The sequence below is a fragment of the Anomaloglossus baeobatrachus genome, assembly GCF_048569485.1.
Source record: "Anomaloglossus baeobatrachus isolate aAnoBae1 chromosome 1 unlocalized genomic scaffold, aAnoBae1.hap1 SUPER_1_unloc_4, whole genome shotgun sequence".
In the NCBI taxonomy this organism is placed as follows: Eukaryota; Metazoa; Chordata; class Amphibia; order Anura; family Aromobatidae; genus Anomaloglossus; species Anomaloglossus baeobatrachus.
The window spans coordinates 349,561-371,319 of NW_027441777.1; the positions used below are offsets into that span (position 1 = coordinate 349,561).

Genomic DNA, 21,759 nt, shown 5'->3' on the forward strand with positions numbered 1-21,759 from the left:
CTCCCCTTTATTACATGTGATCCAGTCCTGTCACTTTATTGGTGGACAGCTCGTGTTTAATAAACATCTCTTTATGCCCCCAGTGTAAGCTATGGATATCCCCCTCGAGTTCCTCTTATATATCGCTGCTCGTATGTCAGTGCAGCGTCTGGTAAATAACATTAAAACATTTAGAGTAGCGCTGATCGCTACCCGGAAGTGTCACTGGAGCACAGCATGCGTTCCACACCTCTGAATCAAACTCACCTCGGGCTACAGCAGTAAGACGCTCCACATATCTGCTCCATCTATCTTGACTAGGGCATATAAAGAAGCGACGCAAAGAGATAGACAAGACCTATTGGTCCCTAGAGAGAGAGAAACATCAGACTCAATAGTACGTCTCATTGGTACATTTGTTAGCTGTAATTGGGAAGTCCTATCTATCTTGGAGGAACACTGGGGTATCCTTAGGGCTGATCCAAGTCTACAAAACTATATTTCACCCAGACCGTCAGTAACGTTCAGAAAAGGTAGGGCACTAAAGGATCGATTAACTCATAGTTTCTATCAGGCCCCAAAAGCCATGGGAACATGGCTAGATAGGAAGGTGATGGTGACATGCAAATGTGGACATTGCAAATTCTGTAGATGGATTACACCAAGTAAAGAAGTAACAAGTGTAAGAACTAGAAAAACATAACAAACACGGGAATTTGCTAACTGCAGCTCTGAAGGAGTAATTTATTGAATCACCTGCAGTTGCCCGCTGAACTACATAGGGAAGACGAAAAGAAAGTTACGAAAACGGATGGGTGAACACCTGGGGGACATTCGGAACGCCAGGTATACCCCAGTGTCCAGACATGTACGAACAGCTCATGGAGGAGGCCTATACAGTATAAATTTTAGGGTAATCGAACAAGTGTCCCCGTCACCAAGGAAAGGGGATTGGAATAAAGTCCTATTACAAAAGGAGTGTAAGTGGATTTACCGCTTTAAATCAGTTTATCCGGATGGATTAAACGAACAACTGACCTTTTTAACTGTTTTTTATGAGTAGTTTGGTGCAAGAGGGGAGGTTTTTTGGTTTTTAGTATATCCATTGCAATAGGTCTTTGACTTACCTGGGATGTATCGATCAGGATTAGATCACCCCATCTATTTAAATTGAATTCATTTGCGGTCAAAAACTGCCCCCTGGAATGCTTCCTGACCCATTCCACTTTGGGAATGCCCTATATTAATACTTGGATACTCCTGAATAATATCTTGGTTAGCCCAGGAGATGATTTACATCTAGATTACATATGGCCAACCCAGAGTAAAGAAAAGGTTAACCCTCATTTTCACATTCATTTTCACATTTATTTAATTTTCATAATATAACTGCTCTGAATCAAAAACCTAGTCTGAAGCTACAATACTCTTTATATGCCTTGTGGTAAATACACATGGTATGTTATTTGAATGGATTAAAATCAGACGCTAATGTTATTAGTATTATATTATAGGAGGGAACTAAATAAAAACTAAGTCCCTAAATTACACAAACACGCATGCGCAGCCTTCAGGAACGCCCCATGAAGTGACACAACAAGCAAGGAGGAAAGCGCATGCGTGATATGTGGAGCGTCTTAGGCCCTGTGCGCACTTACCGGTTTTTGCCGCGGATTTTCTGCGGATTTGCTGCATGTTTCGCTGCAGAAAATGTTCATAACATCTCTGCAGTGAATCACCAGCAAAACCTATGGGAAAAAAAAATCCTGTGCGCACTAGGTGGATATTGACAGCTGCATGTTTTGCTGCGGGATTCCCACAGCAAAAACAATTGAATGTTAATTCTTTTCCGCACGTCGCTGCGGGATTTCACTACATTGACTCCAATGTAATCGTGAAATCCCGCAGGGAATAACGCAGACAGCAAATTCTGTGCGGTTCACTGCGTTTTCCTGCGTTTTTCCCTGCGGTATTTCGCGGTTTACCTGCGGTAATGTACATTGCTGCCTGCAGTTTGCAGGGAAGTGATGTTATTACAGGAAGAGGAAGCGGAGCATAGAGTAAACACACACAGATCACACTCACACACAGACATAGAACACAGACACATCACACTCACACACAGACATAAAAAATACACATACAAATCAAACGGAAATATAGAAAAAAAAAACACGTGTGCTCCGCCGTATTTTTACCTTCCAGCCGAGGTAAGCACACAGCGGCGGCCCGGTATTCCCAGGCTGGGGAGGGCGAGGGGCAGGGTTAATGTCCCCCGTCTCCCTCCCACCTCCCGCAGCCGAGAATATCAGCCGCAGCTGCCCCGGGACTGTCGCATCCATTATGCGGCAGTCCTGGAGTGTCCCCAGCTCTTCTTGTTGCCGTGTGCGGTGGCAATCAAGGTAATGTAAGGAGTTATTGGCGGCGGATCGCCGCCACTAAGTCCAGGCTTGATCATGGCAGCGTCTGAGACAGCTGACATGATCAACCCGTAAGTAAAGTGAAAAAACACACCGAAAAATCCTTTATTTTAAATAAAACACAAAAAAGCTCCTGGTTCACCCGTTTATTAACCCCCCCATCACACAGCTCCGGCGTAATCCACGGCCTGCGATGCTTGCATCCAGCCGCGACTGACACTGCTGAATGCAGACTCGCAGCGAGACAGCAGAGGTAACCACAGGGCATTTCCCACGGCCGGTAATGTGAACTCACATTACCGCTCGGGAGAAATGCAGCGTGTGCTGTCTAACTATCTCTCTATCTATTCTTCTATTTATCTATCTGCTATCTAAAAAGGAAATTACTTTTTTTTTTTTTTCAATGTGCTTTATTGCATTGAATGCATTAAAGCACATGTACCAACCCGCACGCGGCAATACCGCGAACAATACCGCGGCAAACCGCATGTGGTTTTCGGGTGCGTTTTGTCGCGTTTTTTTACCGCGGGTGCGGTAATCTTTCAGTGCTTGCGGAATTTTCTTGAGAAAATTCCATTTTCCAGTGCGCACAGGGCCTTACTACTGTAGCCCGAGGTGAGTTTGATTCAGAGGTGTGGAACGCATGCTGCGCTCCAGTGACACTTCCGGGTAGCGATCAGCACTACTTATTAATGTTTTAATGTTATTTACCAGACGCTGCACTGACATACGAGCAGCGATATATAAGAGGAACTCGAGGGGGATATCCATAGCTTACACTGGGGGCATAAAGAGATGTTTATTAAAAACGAGCTGTCCACCAATAAAGTGACAGGACTGGATCACATGTAATAAAGGGGAGGGATTGACACTATTTAAACCCCCGACGACTGACAGCAGAGTATCATTCTGCATTGATCTCTGAGGGTGACACATCTAAGGTAAGGGCTGCTCTCTATATATACCATTTCTGTATGGGCATTTTTTCTGATCTTTGGTACATAAGGATGGGCAGAGAGAGTGCCCTATGGGGGATTTTTGTTTTTTGCTGAATGACCTATAAAAAGTTATTTTTTCATAAAAATCTTACTCTGACATAATCTCTTATAGGAGGCTATTATGCCTTTTGTTTACGATCTGATGAACTCCATCCATAATCAGGGCGGAGAGAAACGCGTCGAGACTGATATTTTCTTTATATGAAAAATGAATTCTCAGAGCATCCTTCATAATTAACAGAAGTGAAATTTATTAAATTTTTCATATTTTCAAATCCCGATTGAATGTATAGGGATCTATAGGGCCTAAAAGGGCAAGCCGCCGAGGAATGGGGGCATCAGGAAACTAAGGATGCACTCCATTGCTAGGTAGGAGCAAGTGGATCTAGGGACAGTGAAATATTAAATTTGTACCCTGGATTCCATATGAAATATGATGTAAGGTTATACTTATCTGTTTAAGGTTTAGGTATCAATATGCACTGAGTTCCTTAGTGGCTGGTTGTATAAGCTTTGTATGAGACCCAACTTAATTTAACCTATCGAGGTAAGGTGAGGATAAGGAAAAGGGAGAGCCGCCGAGGAATGGGGGCATCGCTTAAATTAGGATGCACTCCATTGGCAGGCAGAAACATATTTCACTAGGGTGAGAAAGGTCTTAAGAACCCCTCCCCCCCCTCTCTTTATCCTGATCACCTAGTGACAAATCAATCATTCTATTGTACTAGAGTGATCTCATTGATTGTAGTCTATATTTGTAGCAACCACCACAGAATTTTATTCACTTATGGTGTTTGTGTTTTTGTTTGTTTTTTAATGCATATTAATAAAATGTAATTTATATAAACAAAATATTAGGTATTTTCTGTCACAAATTATGATATCCAATAAACTATAACTGAGTATGAACGTCTTAAGTAAAAGGGGGGCGAGATTAAGTTCAAACAAAAGATTCTGGCTTGGTCCAAACTGTACCTTACGGTGGTGGGGAGAGTCAACTTAGTTAAAATGATACTAATGCCCCAACTGCTCTATGTGCTCCATAACGCCCCGGTGTGGCTACCACAAAATAGGTTTTATAAAATAAATTCTATTTTCCGAGGCTTAATCTGGGGAAGAAAGCGCCCACAGATGAGGTTAGAATATTTGCAGAGACCAAAAGATGAAGGGGGACTGGCTCTACCTAACCCTTGGTGCTATTACTTAGCTGCCCAGAGTCAACACATGGTGGGATGCGGTGTGACAGGTTTGGAGACCTCGGCAGGGAAAATATTACAGTATGTGATCGGAAAAGGTCCTCTGCTGGCAAGTCTGGAGGCGGGAAGGTTTCGTCCACACTCTGCATTATATCCTACTATACAGTTGATAGATAAAGTATGGGGTAAGATCAGACAGGTGAGACAGGTAACAGGGTTCACTAGATATACCCCCCATGTGGGACAACCCCAACATTCCGGAATTTTTATCCCTTAAAGAATTCCCGCAATGGAGGAGAATTGGTATCTGGTACCTCTCCCATGTGATGGATGGAAACATATTTAAGAATTTTGAAGTACTGCTAAAAGACTTCCCACTGGGACATAGTATGTTTTATAAATACCTGCAGCTACGTCACGCATTTGAATCGCAGAACAGAATAACACCAATTGTTATACAATCAGATAGTGTAATTAATATATTAGGGACGCAGAGAGGGACGGCAGGATGTATATCGATGGTCTACGGGGGACTTCTATCCATGTCTGTTGGGAGGCAACAAATTGGGGCATATGCAAGGTGGGTGGAAGATTTGGGAGAAATTGGGGAGGAGAAATGGGAGTCTATTTTGCAATATGTCATCAAAATATCTCTGAGTGAGGAGAAATGGCTATCGCAAATATATGTTATATACAGAGTACATAGAACCCCTGTGTGGATGAAGAAAGTGGGAGTGAGAACGGATTCCAAGTGCCCAAAATGTACTGTGGAAGAAGCGGGGATCATGCACATGTTGTGGGAATGCCCGTGTTTACAAGGGTTTTGGATCACAGTTTTAAATTTAATTCAATCAGTGATGCAAGTGGACCTACCCAGAAACCCGCTGGTGTGTGTGCTGGGCTATGTGGATGAAGTGGGGGATCCGCTGGTGTGTGTGCTGGGCTATGTGGATGAAGTGGGGATGGATGAACAAGAGAAACTGGCAGTGGCACGATTGTTGTATGCAGCAAGGAAACTAATTGCCTTGTATTGGCTATCTGAAAAAGCACCGACACGTAAGGAATTTGTTGAAAAAGTGAATTATATTATTCATATGGAGAAAAATGTTTATATTAAAAAGGCGAAGGAGAACTCAATATGAGAAGATCTGGAGCAAGTGGCGGGACTTTCCAGGATTAGCTCATTTGATCTACTGAAAGATAGGATATTTAGATTATAGGTAGGAAAGGAAAGATCGCAGTGGCTGAGAAATAAGGAGGGCAGGTCATTAGGTGAATAAAGAGGGATGTAGAGAGTGGAGGGGTGAGACTGTCGAGCAGAAAAGGGTGGGGGGGAGGGGAGGGGGTATGTGCGAGGACTACCTTCACAATTTGTTATGTTTATGAAAGTTTTAAAATGCAATAAAAATGTATCTGATTTAAAAAAAATAAAAGTTGTAAAGGACCCCCAGCGTCCGAGTCAATGCATCGATGGGAAAGAGTTTAGCTGTCTGTCAACTCGTTCTTCCAAAGCACAGAGTGAGTGTGAGAGAACATCGGTCACCAGCCAGAATTTATACAATTACAGAGTGTAAAAAAAGTACATGAAGATGAAGGAACCAGAAGATACAGGGGACAAGAATTAGAAGTAAATTTTATGAAGGGCAGAAAGGGACTAGATTAGATGAGGGAGGTGAGGTGATAGGCTAGTCTAAAGAAATGCGTTTTAGAGCCCGCTTAAAGGTGTGGATGTTGGGGATTAATCGGATTGTTCTTGGTAGTGTGTTCCAGAGCATAGGCGCAGCTCGTGAGAAATCTTGAAGAAGGGAGTGGAATTGAGGATGTCAGTCTTAGGTCATTAGCAGAACGGAGGGCACGTGTGGGGTGATAGACAGAAATGAGGGAGGTGATGTAGGGTGGTGCGGAACCGTGGAGAGCTTTGTGGGTGAGAGATAAGTTTATGTTGGACTCTGTAGCGAATAGGCAACCAGTGCAATGACTGGCACAGAGCAGAGGCATCAGTGAAGCGGTTGGAGAGGAAAATGATCCTGGCTGCAGCATTCTGAATGGATTGGAGAGGGGAAAGTTTAGTAACAGGGAGACCAATTAGTAAAGAATTACAATAATCCAGGTGAGAATGAATGAGAGCGACAGTAAGTTTTTGTAGAGTCAACGGTAAGAAAAGGTCGAATTCTAGAGATGTTTTTGAGGTGGAGGTGACATGAGCGAACGAACGAATGTGGGGAGTGAAGGAGAGATCGGAGTCAAATATAACCCCAAGACAGCGGCCTTGCTGCTGGGGCGTAATGGTAGAGCCACACACAGAAATGGCAATATTGGGTTTGGGAAGGCATTGTGTCTTTAGAGTTACACACTTATGACCTTCAGACTTGCTTCCATTTTCCTTGGTTTCTTGTTGCTCGATGTTTTTGGAGAGACAGAATCCACAACTTGAGTTTGCAAACTGGATGTATTTAGTAAAGACTTGATGTTTTTATCATTATCCCTCCCAGTGTCCAGGCCAGTTTGAGCTCAGGAGCGACAGATTCATTTAGGGTCTGTAACATCAATCTTTGACATTGTGCTGTGTATTTGATGAGGACCCAGCTTCCTCCATGATAGGGGCCTGAAGTGTCGGTGTGCACTCAGCACAACCTTGGGGATGACTTCTGCCACATCCACAACCATTAGAGATGGACAGCTTCTCAAATCAAAGAACATGTCCCGTGAAGGGTATTATACAGTGAACAAATCAGAGGATATATCAACAAGGGAGTGAAGAGATATGTGGAGCGTATTGTGCAGGTGATGGTAACTTGTACAGAGCTCAGGTGAAGGCCCGGTAGGACCAAGTGTGACCATGCTGCTGTTCCACTATGTGTAATGGCGAACCCCAAAATTACCCCTGGGGCAATGTTTGCCACATCCATATCCAGAGAAATGGATATCTTCTCCAATGAAAGAACGTGTCAATTGGAGGATACTGTACAGAGAACAAATCAGAGAATATCTCCGACCGAGAGAGGAGATCTGTGGAGCTTATTATACAGGTGAAAGAAACTGGTAAAGAGCTCAGGTGAAGTACTGGTCATGCCCATGCTGGTGTTCCACAATGTGCAAGGGTGCACAAAATTTAGAAAGAGGGACTGCAACACACCCTAGAAGACACGTAGTGGATGGCCTCTGAATACATTTTCTTAAAATTTCTGAAACATTTAATAGAAGGAATCGGTCAATGGAAAGATGTAATTATGTGGACTGTGGAAGAAATATATGTAACGAGAAGGACCTATTGTGATAGTTGTGCTGGGGGGAAACCTGTGTCAGGAAAATGGAGCTAAGCAGCCACTAAACCAATTTTTTTCTTGTTTACGATACATTATGGAAAGTACGGGGCTGTATTGAGGTTGTCGTGCTGGTGTGATACCCGTTTTAGGTGAACCTGTGCTTGTGTAGAAGATTGGTCTGCGACCTGCACCCCCTGAAGACATCATCATTGGTTTTACAACAACGTATAATGTGTTTATACCGTATGTATAGTGGTAGTAGGATGTTTAAGCTCCCCGTGTGTGTGTGTGTGTGTGTGTGTGTGTGTGTGTCTCTGGGCGCAGTGCTACCAGCCATTAGATTTCGAATTACCAGTCCTGAGTTCCCTAGTTGGAAAGGTAAGCTTAGGCTTCAGGTATACTGACAGGGCTGAAAGAGTTAACCAGAGAAGCCGGTCCACCGTGAAGGGGATATAGTGTGGAGCATTTTATGGGTTTGGAATAGTAAGAGCAGTGTGTAGAGTATGCCATTCATTTATTCAGTTTAATTTTTTTTTTTTTTTTTTTTTTAAAAAAGGCAGATCACAGACGGCACAAACCTCAATTAATTTCAAATGTCAACTTGCTGACTTTAAGAAAAAACTAAAAAAAAAAATAAATCATGAAAACATAATGAGCTAGCCAGTAATGGTTACTTTTCAAAACCAAAACGGTGAAAAATTATGGAATCATGAAAAACAAAAACACTCCAATACATTAGTATTTTGTTGCACCACCTCTGGCTTTTATAACAGTTGAGTCTCTGAGGCATGGACTTAATGAGTGACAAACAGTCTCTTCATCAATTTGGTTCCAACTTTCTCTGATTGGTGTTGCCAAATCAGCTTTGCAGGTTGGAGTCTTGTCATGGACCATTTTCTTCTACTTCCACCAAAGATTTTCAATTGGACTGAGATCTGGACTATTTGCAGACTATTCCGGACTATTGACCTTATGGGTCTTCTTCCAAGGAATGTTTTCTCAGTTTTTACTCTATGGCAGGATGCATTATCATGTTGATAAATGATTTCATCAACCCCAAACATCCTTTCAATTGATGGGATAAGAAGAGTGTCCAAAATTTCAATGTAAACTTGGGCATTTATTAAAGAAGTAATGACAGCCATCTCCCCAGTGCCTTTACCTGACATGCAGCCCCATATCATCAATGACTGTGGAAATTTACATGTTCTCTTCAGGCAGTCATCTTTATATATCTCATTAGAACGACACCAAACAAAAGTACCAGCATCATCACCTTGCCCAATGCAGATTCACAATTTATCACTGAATATTACTTTCATCCAGTCATCCACAGTCCGCGATTGCTTTTCCTTAGCCCATTGTAACCTTGTTTGTTTCTGTTTAGGTGTTAAATGATGGCTTTTGTTTAGCTTTTCTGTATGTAAATCAAATTTACTTTAGGCAGTTTCTTACAGTTCGGTCACAGACATTGACTTGTTTCTTCCCATTTGTTCCTCATTTGTTTTGTTGTGCATTTCCTGTTTTGGAGACATATTGCTTTAAATTTCCTGTCTTGATGCTTTGAGGTCTTCCTTGGTCTACCAGTATGTTTGCCTTTAACAACCTTCCCATGTTGTTTGTATTTGGTCCAGATTTTAGACAGCTGACTGAACAACCAAAATCTTTTGCAACATTGCGTGATTATTTACCCTCTTTTAAGAGGTTGATAATCTTCTCCTTTGTTTCAATTGGCATCTCTAGTGTTGGAGCCATGATTCATGTCAGTCCACTTGGTACAACAGATCACCAAGGTGTGATCACTCCTTTTTAGATGCAGACTAACGAGCAGATCTTATTTGATGCAGGTGTTCGTTTTGGGAATGAAAATTTACAGGGTGATTCCGTTATTTTTACCTCAAAATTGAGTGATTCCATAATTTTTCCCCCTGTTTCGTTTTTAAAAGTAACAGTTACTGGCTAGAACATTATGGTTTCATGATTTTTTTTAGTTTTTCTTAAAGCCAAAAAATTGACATATCAAATGACTTTAGTTTTGTGACAGGTCTGTGATCTGCTTTTTTTTAAAAAATAAAGTAAACAACTGAATGAACATCCTCAGAGCTAGGTGATTCCATAATTTTTGCCAGGGGTTGTAGTTGCAACATCTTGCTAGGGGGTTTGCCCAGGATATCATTAAAGATGGTTTGTAGTGTACAAGGAAGGTCTTTAGACTTAACAGATTCTGGCAAGACACATACCCTAATATTTTTTCTGCAGCTCCTATTGTACTGTATCTGGTGGGAATGTTGCTCCAACATGGCACTCTGGGCTTGTCAGGAGTCTTCAAGGCACTGGATTTTCACCGGGTGTAGCTGACTCCAGGCATCGACCCTTTCCACAGCCACTCTCATGGCGGACAGTTCTGTGCGGTATGCCAGTTCTAGCCCAACAATATAGGCCTCCATATCCTCCCTGGTGGTAACGGCATTTAAGCGTGTGTGCAACTCATTAAGTTCAGCCAGGACCCCTGACTCCTGTTAGCCCACGCAGTGCACTAATGACCCAGCATTCTCAGGAACATCAGTATCGGGGGTCCCCTGGCCAAAGGTCCGTCTCCCATCAGGAAGGATCCTCCTGTTATGTAGTCTCTGGCCCTCTGGGACCATGTGAGTCGCAATCCAGACCACTGTGCGACCATCCGACCACGTTGGAGAAGAGGGATCCGCCCTGTACCCAAAAGGCATTGGGGTCCCAGGCCCATGTCCATGTTGCAACACCCAAACTCTTCTGCTCCATGCCTGGACACCTCATACATCAGAGCAGAGTCTGGCTGCTCAGTGTCAGCTATGCAGAAGGCTCCCCCTACGTAACTGCGGCTGCTTGTGCACAGGTATGAGCCAGAGCTTCCCGTGTGGAGCAGCGGCTGCCATTTTAGAAGTCCCTTGGAGCCTTCTAGCAGTCTGGGCCTGGGGAAAAAGTGCTGAGAGTACCCAGTGTTGCACCCTTGCGTTCTGCGCATTCTCAGTCTGCTTTCTGGATCTGTAGGCTGCGTGGATCTGCTGATATTTGGTCCGGCGGCAGAAGCCGAGACACCGCGTGTCTTCACTTCTCCATAGCCAGGTCACATCCCCCTAAATAATTTTTTAAAACACACTGGACCCTAACTTTATATCTCCATGTTCTGTATCTGTCACACACTGACATTAATGTAATAGGAGATAATGGATTCTCAGTCCCTAAGCTGGAGAAAGCCCTCATCAGCCCTGACAGCAGATAATAGGAAAGAGCTGGAGCTCGTCCTCGCTCACATCGGCAGAATTCATGTCCAGCTGTATTTCTCCTCTATAACATAACTGCACATCCCGTGTTATCACCTGCACCGGGATCACAGATTCATTCACATTTCATGTGTATTTTACATGAAGGGTTAATATACCGCTGGAGAAACTGACACAGCAAAGAGCGGAAAATAGCAATGTGTGACTTGTGTGCGTTATTGGGTGGTCTGTACTCACCGGGGCAGTGATCTGTAGGAATCCCCTCTTTACTCCGCTGATCGCCCCTCACATTTCTCTCTGGAGAATTAATATTGTTCAGATCTTTATCCGGATCCAAAAACTGCAAAACAAAATATTGTAAAAGTCCCCGGGAATAATGGCGATAAGATCCGGACATGTGAGGTCTGTGGTCAGCTGTGATCCTGCCGTCTCCACCGCTCTCATTACACAAGTATAAAACATCTAATACTGGAGGAGAAAACAAGACTGAACACAAGGAGGTCACAGCCGTCTACACCTCATAGGGGAGATCTCCATCTACCTGAGGATCCTGTGGAGGAGGAGGAGGAGCGGGACATCTCTCTGGGGTCGTCCTCGTACTGGAGAGACCTGCAGGAGACACAGACAGGACGGACATCATTATTACATACAGATAATTATAGGCCGGGTGTATTCAGTCCTGTCTATTACCTGGTGATGTGCGGGGCTGGAGCTCCTCCATCATCACCTCCTTGTACCGCTCCTTGTGTCCTTCTAGATACTCCCACTCCTCCATGGAGAAATAGACGGTGACGTCCTGACACCTTATAGGAACCTGACAACACAAGAACACCGAAATCACCCAGAATCCTCCAGTGCCGTCCTGTATAATGTCCCAGCATTTCCGGCAGTGTCACCTCTCCAGTCAGCAGCTCAAGCATCTTGTTGGTGAGTTCTAGGATCTTCTGGTCATTGATATCCTCATGTATCCGGGGGTGAGGTGGAGGTCCCGGGATTGGGCTCAGGGTTCCTCCCCGTCCTTCAGACACAGGGGCCTGACAGCGATCACTAGAGGTCTTCACTTTTGTGTAATCCTGAGTGTGGAGACATTAATAATATCACTACAGACATTTCCAGAGTCCATCACCTCCCCGGTCATATCCTCGGTTATTCCCATAGATAATGATGTAATGTGATGACATCAGAGCCTCTCACCTCCCCGGTCATATCCCCTGTTATTCCCATAGATAATGATGTAATGTGATGACATCAGAGCCTCTCACCTCCCCGGTCATATCCTCTGTTATTCCCATAGATAATGATGTAATGTGATGACATCAGAGCCTCTCACCTCTCCGGTCATATCCTCTGTTATTCCCATAGATAATGATGTAATGTGATGACATCAGAGCCTCTCACCTCCCCGGTCATATCCTCTGTTATTCCCATAGATAATGATGTAATGTGATGACATCAGAACCTCTCACCTCCCCGGTCATATCCTCTGTTATTCCCATAGATAATGATGTAATGTGATGACATCAGAACCTCTCACCTCCCCGGTCATATCCTCTGTTATTCCCATAGATAATGATGTAATGTGATGACATCAGAACCTCTCACCTCCCCGGTCATATCCCCCGTTATTCCCATAGATAATGATGTAATTTGATGACATCAGAGCCTCTCACCTCCCCGGTCATATCCTCTGTTATTCCCATAGATAATGATGTAATGTGATGACATCAGAACCTCTCACCTCTCCGGTCACATCCTCTGTTATTCCCATAGATAATGATGTAATGTGATGACATCAGAACCTCTCACCTCCCCGGTCATATCCTCTGTTATCCCCATAGATAATGATGTAATGTGATGACATCAGAGCCTCTCACCTCCCCGGTCATATCCCCTGTTATTCCCATAGATAATGATGTAATGTGATGACATCAGAGCCTCTCACCTCCCCGGTCATATCCTCTGTTATCCCCATAGATAATGATGTAATGTGATGACATCAGAGCCTCTCACCTCCCCGGTCATATCCTCTGTTATTCCCATAGATAATGATGTAATGTGATGACATCAGAGCCTCTCACCTCTCCAGTAAGATGGAAGATTATCTCCAGACTCAGGTTTAGTATCTTCTCCATAATTTGGTCTTTGTCCTGATTCATTTTTCTTGGGACAAATCAGGAAAAATCTCTAGTTTAGAAATAAATAAAAACAAAAAAAAAGATTCTTTATTGTAAAGAGGATGAGATGATGAGAAAAACAACAAAAGGGAAAAACACAAGATATAACAGTGCAGATGTCGTCTTCTCTCTTCTCTGCCGGCGCCGATTGAACCCGAACTGAGGAGGAGACTGTGCAGCAGATCGGGCGACTCCAACACTTTCTCCTTGGTCCTAAAATTTTCCAGCTTTAAAAAGGGGTTAAAATCATAAACCGGCCACACGGGAAACCTTACTACTCTCTTCTATTAGGCTTCTTTCACACATCCGTTTTTTTTCTGTCAGGCACAATCCGGTGTGTGCCTGATGCAACGGATCCGTTGCAGAATGTGTACAACCGAACGCAACGAATCCGTTAAAAAAATGGATCCGTTTTTCTATTTGCCGAGAGATTTATAATCATATTCACCTGTCTGCAGACTCACGTCTGATCGCTCCATGACCCGCTGGTAATCAGCTAATGTGGTCACCGGCTTTTCACTGCTAGACTAAAACGATCAGCTGATGCCGTCAGGTGATTACCGGCAGGTCCTTGTGCGATCGGACGTTTCCCGGGAGTCTGCAGACAGATGAATATGAATATTAAAGAAATCTCTCTCGACAAATAGAAGTAGAGAGAGAGATTTCTTTAATATTCATATTCACGTGTTTGCAGACTTCCGCAGAGTGTCCGATCGCTCAAGTACCTGCTGGTAATCAGCTGATGCGGTCACCTGACCGCGGTTACTTGACCGCATCAGCTGATTACCGGCGGGTCCTGGAGCGATGGGACAGGAGTCTGCACAAGTGAGTAGTTTATTTCTTTTTACTGATGCATCAGCTGATTGTATAACACTAGAAGTCCCAGAAATTTTGAGCTCCCCCCTGAAGTCCCGAAAGAGGGTCAAATGACCCCTAGTCCAAACTGACAACTCTGATGGCTCCAATTAGCATCCTTTCATTTGTAAATGTGGCCATTGCCTGAGGAATCTGCAGGGGGCAATTGTGTTGATCCACCTCAACAGAGGTCTTGTAAGAGAGTGTAAACAAAAGAATGTCATTCGACCCGTCTCTGGGTTCCGAAGGTAGAAATGTTAAATGACCCCTCTCTGGGACTTCCAGGGATAAACTGCTTTTAAACAATCAGCTTATATGTCGTGATTCAGGTCCTTTATCTTGACACATCTGATTGGTTTGCCTTCCTTCCAGCAAACCGATCAGATGATATTGGATCCGGATTGGACATCGCCGGACCCTCGACCCTGGACTACGTTGGAAGGGGGGGGGTTCTTTAGTTCAATAAAGATGGAGTCACTAATTGTGTTGTTTTATTTCTAATAAAATAAAAATAAAAACACACACAACAGAAAAATATTTGTATCTTTACTAGAAATTCATGGTGGCCAAGTCTAATATTGGCGTAACACCATGAATTTTGGGCTTAGGGCCAGCTGATAATACACAACTGGCCCTAACCCCATTATTACCCAGCAAGCCACCCGGCCAGAAGATGGCGCTTCAATGAACGCACCATTTTCTGGGGCGGCTGCAGACTGCAATTCGCTGCAGGGGGGGGGGGGGGGCAGAAAGCTTGGGCCACCCTGCACTGTGGATTCCAATCCCCAGCTGCCTAGTTGTACCTGGCTGGACACAAAAATTAGGCGAAGCCCATGTCTTTTTTTTTATTATTATTTCATGAAATTCATAAAGTAATTAAAAAAACGGCTTCCCTATTATTTTGGTTCCCAGCTGGGTACAAATAGGCAGCTGGGGGTTGGTGGCAGTACCGTACACACACAGAGAGACACACAGAGAGAGAGAGACACAGAGAGAGACACAGAGAGAGAGACACAGAGAGAGAGACACAGAGAAAGAGACACAGAGAAAGAGACACAGAGAAAGAGACACAGAGAAAGAGACACAGAGAAAGAGACACAGAGAAAGAGACACAGAGAAAGAGACACAGAGAAAGAGACACAGAGAAAGAGACACAGAGAAAGAGACACAGAGAAAGAGACACAGAGACAAGGAGACAGAGACAAGGAGACAGAGACAAGGAGACAGAGACAAGGAGACAGAGACAAGGAGACAGAGAGAAAGAGACAGACAGAGAGAAGGAGACAGAAAAAAGGAGACAGAGAGAAAGAGACAGAGAGAAAGAGAAAGAGACAGAGACTTTTCCGACCAGAACTGAGTTTACACTACTTGTGAATACTGTATAGAGCAAGCTCAGTTACAAAAAGTGGAATAGTTTGCCGGATTCGTTAAAAAACGCATGACGCCGGATAGCCCATAGGCTTTCATTATACAACACGCCGCACAGCGCCGAATCCGGCGCGATGCGTTTTTTGCCGAAGACAAAATGTTCCATGCTGCATCCTTTCCGGCCACCAGACCAACAAATTACACCAGATCCGGCGCACGCCGGATGAAACGTGGGGCCATGCGGCACAATCCGGCGCTAAAACAAGTCTGACGAAAAAAACGGATCGGGCGGAATCCGGAATTTGCTGGATTGTGCAGCACGGCAAAAACTGGATGTGTGAAAGCAGCCTTAGAAGATGAACAAGGAGGGAAGATAACAGGGAACGTGGAGGATCCATTGGTCAAAACAGCACAGATAACCCTGCTCTGTCGGCTGCAGAACTACAAGTGACAGCAAGTCCTGTATAATTCAGGTGAGGCATTCTGGGAAATTCTGCAAGGAAAATTAAACTGGTAATCATAGAACTAAATAATAAAAAACAGAAAGTTACTAATCATAGAAGATAATATACAGCACAAGAATAATAATAATGGAGGATCTCCAGACCAAGAATAAACCCAGAAGACGTCTCCTCCTCCACTCACTACATCGGAGCATCGGTCTGTCCTCCCTCATGTGTAGTGCTCTCTATCTGAAACTTAACCTTTCCAAAACTGAACTACTTCTTTTTCCTCCGTCTTCCAACCTTCCTAATCCTGACATCTCCCTCTCTGTGTGTGGCACAACGATACGTCCTAGGCATTAGGCCCTATGTCTGGGTGTTATACTTGACACTGATCTCTCCATCTACCACAGGGGTCTCAAACTCGGTTGGGTGTATGGGCCGCACAGAGGAAAAAAATAATTTGGGGGGCCGCATTCTTTGCAGGACAAAGTGACATTTTTATTGGTACCATATAGAATATAATTTATTTTTTTTTTACACGCCTTGGGATCACTGATTATGAACATTTTCACTTGTTCATTATAGCAAACATGCACATTCTTTGTTTAAATATAAACATTTTTTTTTTTTAAATTCTATTCCTTTCTTGTAACTAATAGTCTTACAATTAGCACTATATAGAAATTTTGACCAACATCTTTTAGCAATGTTCCCCATATTGTTGTAATGTGCCCATCCTTGTCCCCTTGTAGTATTGTGCCCCATCCTAGTCCCCATCCTACAGTAATGTGCTCATCCTTGTCCCCATCCTAAAGTAATCTGCCCATCCTTGTCTCCATTTTGTAGTAATATGTTCATCCTTGTCCCCATCCTATAGTATTGTCCCCCATCTTATAGTAATGTTCCCCATTCTTGTCCTCTTGTAGCAATGTCCCCATCCTATAGTACTGTCCCCATTCTATAGTAATGTGCCCATCCTTTAGTAATGTGCCAACCTTGTCCCCATCCTATAGTAATATCCCCAGCATTATCCCTATTCTATAGTAATGTTTCCCATCCTTGTCCCCTTGTAGTAATGTCCCTATCCTACAATAATGTGCCCACCTTGTCTCCATCCTGTAGTAATGTCCCCATCCTATAGTACTGTGCCCATCCTAGTCCCCATCCTATAGTACTGTGCCCACCTTGTCCCCATCCTATAGTAATGTCCCCAGCCTTGTCCCCATTCTATAGTCATGTGCCCATCCTAGTCCCTATCCTATAGTAATGTCCCCATACTATAGTAATAATGTCCCCATCCAATAGTATTGTGCCCATCCTTGTAATGTCCCAATCCTATAGTAATGTCCCCAGCCTTATCCCCATCTCATAGTAATGTGCGCACTTTGTCCCCATCCTGTAGTAATGGGTCAGCACAGCAGCTGCCCTCACCTTCCACAGAAGTCGGAGTGAAGCTGAGGGGAGTGGTCTGTGGCCCCAGATCCACAGGGATTGGAGAGATCGGTCACAAGACCGGTCTCTCCAATCAGAGCTGGGGGCGGGTGAAATCAGGCGAGGTCATCCAGCTCCAGCCAATGATCAGGGCTACAGCTGCACTGTTCTTGGCTGGATTTCAATGTTTCAGCGATTTTCAATGGTTGAAACATTAGTGGCTGTGATTGGCTGAGCGGCGTTCGTCAGTCAATCACAGCCTCCGTAGGTCTGGGGAGGAGACACCACCCCTCCTGAGGTCCCCTCCTCCACGAATCTATGGTATTTGCAGCGATCGTAGCCACTGGGGCTGCGATTTCGCCATGACGTACTGGGTACGTCATGGGTCCTTAAGTACCAGGGAGCCATAACGTACCCAATGTCATAGGTCGCTAAGGGGTTAACGTCCAACACACACACACACACACACACACACACAGTGGCCACCCACTTTTGAGCGATACTCTTGACCGCCCCCATGTTTTACTGATATGACTGACTGACTCTGGGTCCGGTATTGGTGACTATTTATGTCCATTATACCCTGTGTCTCTACCATGGTCTTGTCCTCCTTTGTCCACATGGTCCCTTCTATGCTATTGTGGCTTGTTTGACCTATTAGGGCATTTGGTGCTGTTTGACTCTACCCTTGATACTTTAGCCGCATGTTCATCACTCCCACGTCCAATCATTGGATGTTACTGCCGCTTTTGTATCACTAACGTTGAGTGTACATGTACCTCCAGGGTGCATCAATTGCCACCCACATTTTTGGCATTGTGGTTCGATTGATCTGCCAGGACACCTGATGCTGTTGGATTTTACCCCTGGTATTCTAGCTGCATGTATACCACTCTTACGTCCAAGTATTGGATGTCACTGCCGCTTTTCTACCATAAACGTTGAGCCTATGCATACGCTCAGGGTGTATCAATCGTCATCCGCACGCTAGCATATCTCTATATACCTATGTATTGTGTCTAATAATACTGGATGTCATCACCACCTCTCTATTACAAACGTTGAATGTATATATACCTCTAGGGTGTATCTATTGTTATCCACATCTCTGCTACTGTGGCTTGATTGACCTTTCAGGACACCTGGTGCTGCTTGATTTCACCCCTGGTATTCTAACGGCATATATATCACTCTGGTGTCCAAGCATTGGATGTCACTGTTACTTTGCTATTATGAACATTGAGCTTGTGTATACTCTCAGGGTGTATTAATTGCCATTTGCATGTTACTATATACCTGTATATCTATGCATCGTTTATTCACCCTGGTTCACTGTGTCGCCCTTGCAGGGACATTTTGACTCTGTGATGTATGCACTAGCACATGCTAGTACCAGTGATTGATACTCTCCAGGCACTTCCATGGTTCATACACATCTATCGAGTAATATTTGACACTTGATATCTGACATTGCACCATTTATGGGGTCTGTTTTGTCATATTATTTTTGATATTGCATCTTACCTTATATTTGTACTGTCACATCCACTATTACGACATTGGGGTCTCGGTCCCGCTCAGTGGGTGTTTTTGTCTCTATGTATGTTTTTAACAGTTTTAAGATGTTTTTCTTGTGCAATTAATAAAGGTGTCTTTTTTTATATACTATACTATTGGTGTGCCCCTAACTGTTTGTGCGGAATCTTTTCCTCTCCTTGTTCAAAACACACACACACACACACACACACACACACACACACACACACACACACACACACACACACACACACACACACACACACACCATTCTTCTCACCTGTCCCGCGTTCCCTCACCTCTGCTTCGTGCGGCCCCCAGGCCCGTGCCCCTGTTCACTATCGCGGCAGCTGCAGTGTCACTGTCAGTGATTTATGTCAGATGATTGTATTGCCGGCGCGAGAGCGCAGCGCCTGCAACACATTCATCTGACAAAGTGCAGACAGTGGCTGCGGCCCCTGCCGCGATAGTGAACAGGGCCACGGGCCTGGGGGCCGCACGAACTACCCTGAGGGGCCGCATGCAGCCCGCGGACCGCGTGTTTGAGACCCCTGATCTACCACATAGAATCTCTTGCCTGCTCCTGCCGCTTGCACCTCAAGAACATCTCTAGAATCCGCTCCTTTCTCACAATGGAAATGACAAAAACACTCACCGTGACCCTGATCCACTCTTGCCTTGACTACTGTAACTCTATTAATTGGTCTCCCCCTAACTAGACTCTCTCCTCTACAGTCCATCCTTAATGCAGCAGCCAGGGTCACTTATCTAGCTAACCGCTACTCGGATGCCTCTGCTCTGTGCCAGTCATTTCACTGGCTGCTCATATATCACAGGATTCAATTCAAACTGCTTGTTCTTACCCATAAAGCTCTCCACAGTGCAGCACCCCCCTACATCTCCACCCTCGTCTCGGTCTATCTCCCCACACGTTGTCTACGCTCTGCAAATAACTTTCTACTACCATCCACACTAATTCGAACCTCCCACTCCCGAATCCAAGACTTCTTCCGAGCTGCACCAATCCTCTGGAACGCTCTACCCCAAGAAGTTAGGACGAATCACAACTTACGCAGCTTCAGAAGCACCTTAAAAACACATCTTTTTAGCAGGGCTGTGGAGTGGGTGAGCCAAACCTTCGACTCCGACTCCTCAATTTCCTTTGCACCGACTGCGACTCTCACATATATTGCTTATAGTTAAGTGAAAAAGTTATTGTAGTACAATGTGAACAACAGACATTTAATCATTTTTATGATAAAACAAAATATATTTATTGGAATACAACTTTAGAACACAAACTGTAATAAATTGTAAAAATGTAATACACCATGTAATATACAGTAGACTGCATATATTATATCTTGTGTGCATATATAATACAATATGTAATATACATACAGATACACATATATATACATACATATATATATATACATACATATACACATATATATACATACATATACACATATATACACATATACACATATATACACATATACACATTATATATATATATATATATATATATATATATTATATATATACATATACACATATATATACATATACACATATATATACATACATATACACATATATATACATACATATACACATATATATATACATACATATACACATACACATATATATATACATATACACATATATATACATATACACATATATATACATACATATACACATATATATATACATACATATACACATACACATATATATATACATATACACATATATATACATACATATACACATACACATATATATATACATATACACATATATATACATATACACACATATATACATATACACACATATATACATATACACACATATATACATATACACACATATATACATATACACACATATATATACATATACACATATATATATATTGTGAACGTTGCTTACCGCAACCCGGGGGTTTTACTCGCTTGCAGCGGTGCAGGGTAGCTTAGGCATACACAGGCAACACAGTCTCTCTCAAAAATGCAGCAGTTTATTAGTAACCAACATAAACTGCCCTTCCAAAACACAATGAAGCCTCTCCTGGCTTAAAGGAAAATATAACATCCACATACCGTGGGCTTCCAGTCCAATTAAATGTCCATAGTGGATTCTCCACACTCTGGCTCCAGCCAGCGAACACAAGTCACTGTGGTGCTTCCTGCAGCCTCCTGCCCTCTCCAGCCAGGCTGCAGTATTTTCCCCAGTCCTCACCTGGACTGATTTCCAGGAGTCTTTCTTCAGTCTTGACACAGACTGAGATCTCCAGCACACATCCTCCATGTGCAGCACTCTCAGGCTCCTCTCCAGCACACATCCTCCATGTGCAGCACTCTCAGGCTCCTCTCTGTTTCTAAAACTAACAGTCTCTTAAAACCCAACCGGATACACCCACAGGTGGAGGTATGTGATTCTCCAGCTCTGTCCATCACACTGGTCACAGTTTAAAGGGAACCTAACCCTTAATTACAACCCAAGTTCTGTGGAACTACAAGTCCCACAGTCACACCTTCAGTTCAATATCACAGGGGGATCCTTCTCCACTGCGACCATCCACAACATTGGTGGTCGCTACCTCACATATCCCCCCCTCTGTTCACACTTGTAGGGTTGAACATTTGATAACCCACAGGGGCCCTGAGACAGGGCATTAGTGTCACCTTGCCCTACAAGTCGAGAGGGCCCTCTCTGATAAATTTGAGCTTTAGCTCCTGACAGAAAGTCGGTCATTGCCACCAGACTTGTCTCAGTCAACCTCCTTGTCAGGTACGCCCCCCGGTCAGACCTA

General features: G+C 43.7%; 1 protein-coding gene across 2 annotated transcripts in view; it reads right to left on the reverse strand.

Moving 5' to 3' along the window:
• The window catches only part of LOC142258675 (uncharacterized), a 128,561-nt gene that overhangs the window by 18,737 nt on the left and 88,065 nt on the right, over window positions 1-21,759 (reverse strand). The window contains exons 2-6 of one of the 2 annotated variants that reach the window (XM_075331301.1): window positions 13,198-13,266; window positions 12,016-12,192; window positions 11,810-11,933; window positions 11,661-11,728; window positions 11,357-11,459 (exon numbers count right to left, since the gene is read on the reverse strand). In XM_075331301.1, the coding sequence (XP_075187416.1) occupies window positions 11,357-11,459; window positions 11,661-11,728; window positions 11,810-11,933; window positions 12,016-12,192; window positions 13,198-13,266 (541 nt within the window). Of the gene's footprint in view, window positions 1-11,356; window positions 11,460-11,660; window positions 11,729-11,809; window positions 11,934-12,015; window positions 12,193-13,197; window positions 13,304-21,759 lie in introns of both variants that reach the window. The other variant, XM_075331302.1, reaches the window with a different exon arrangement.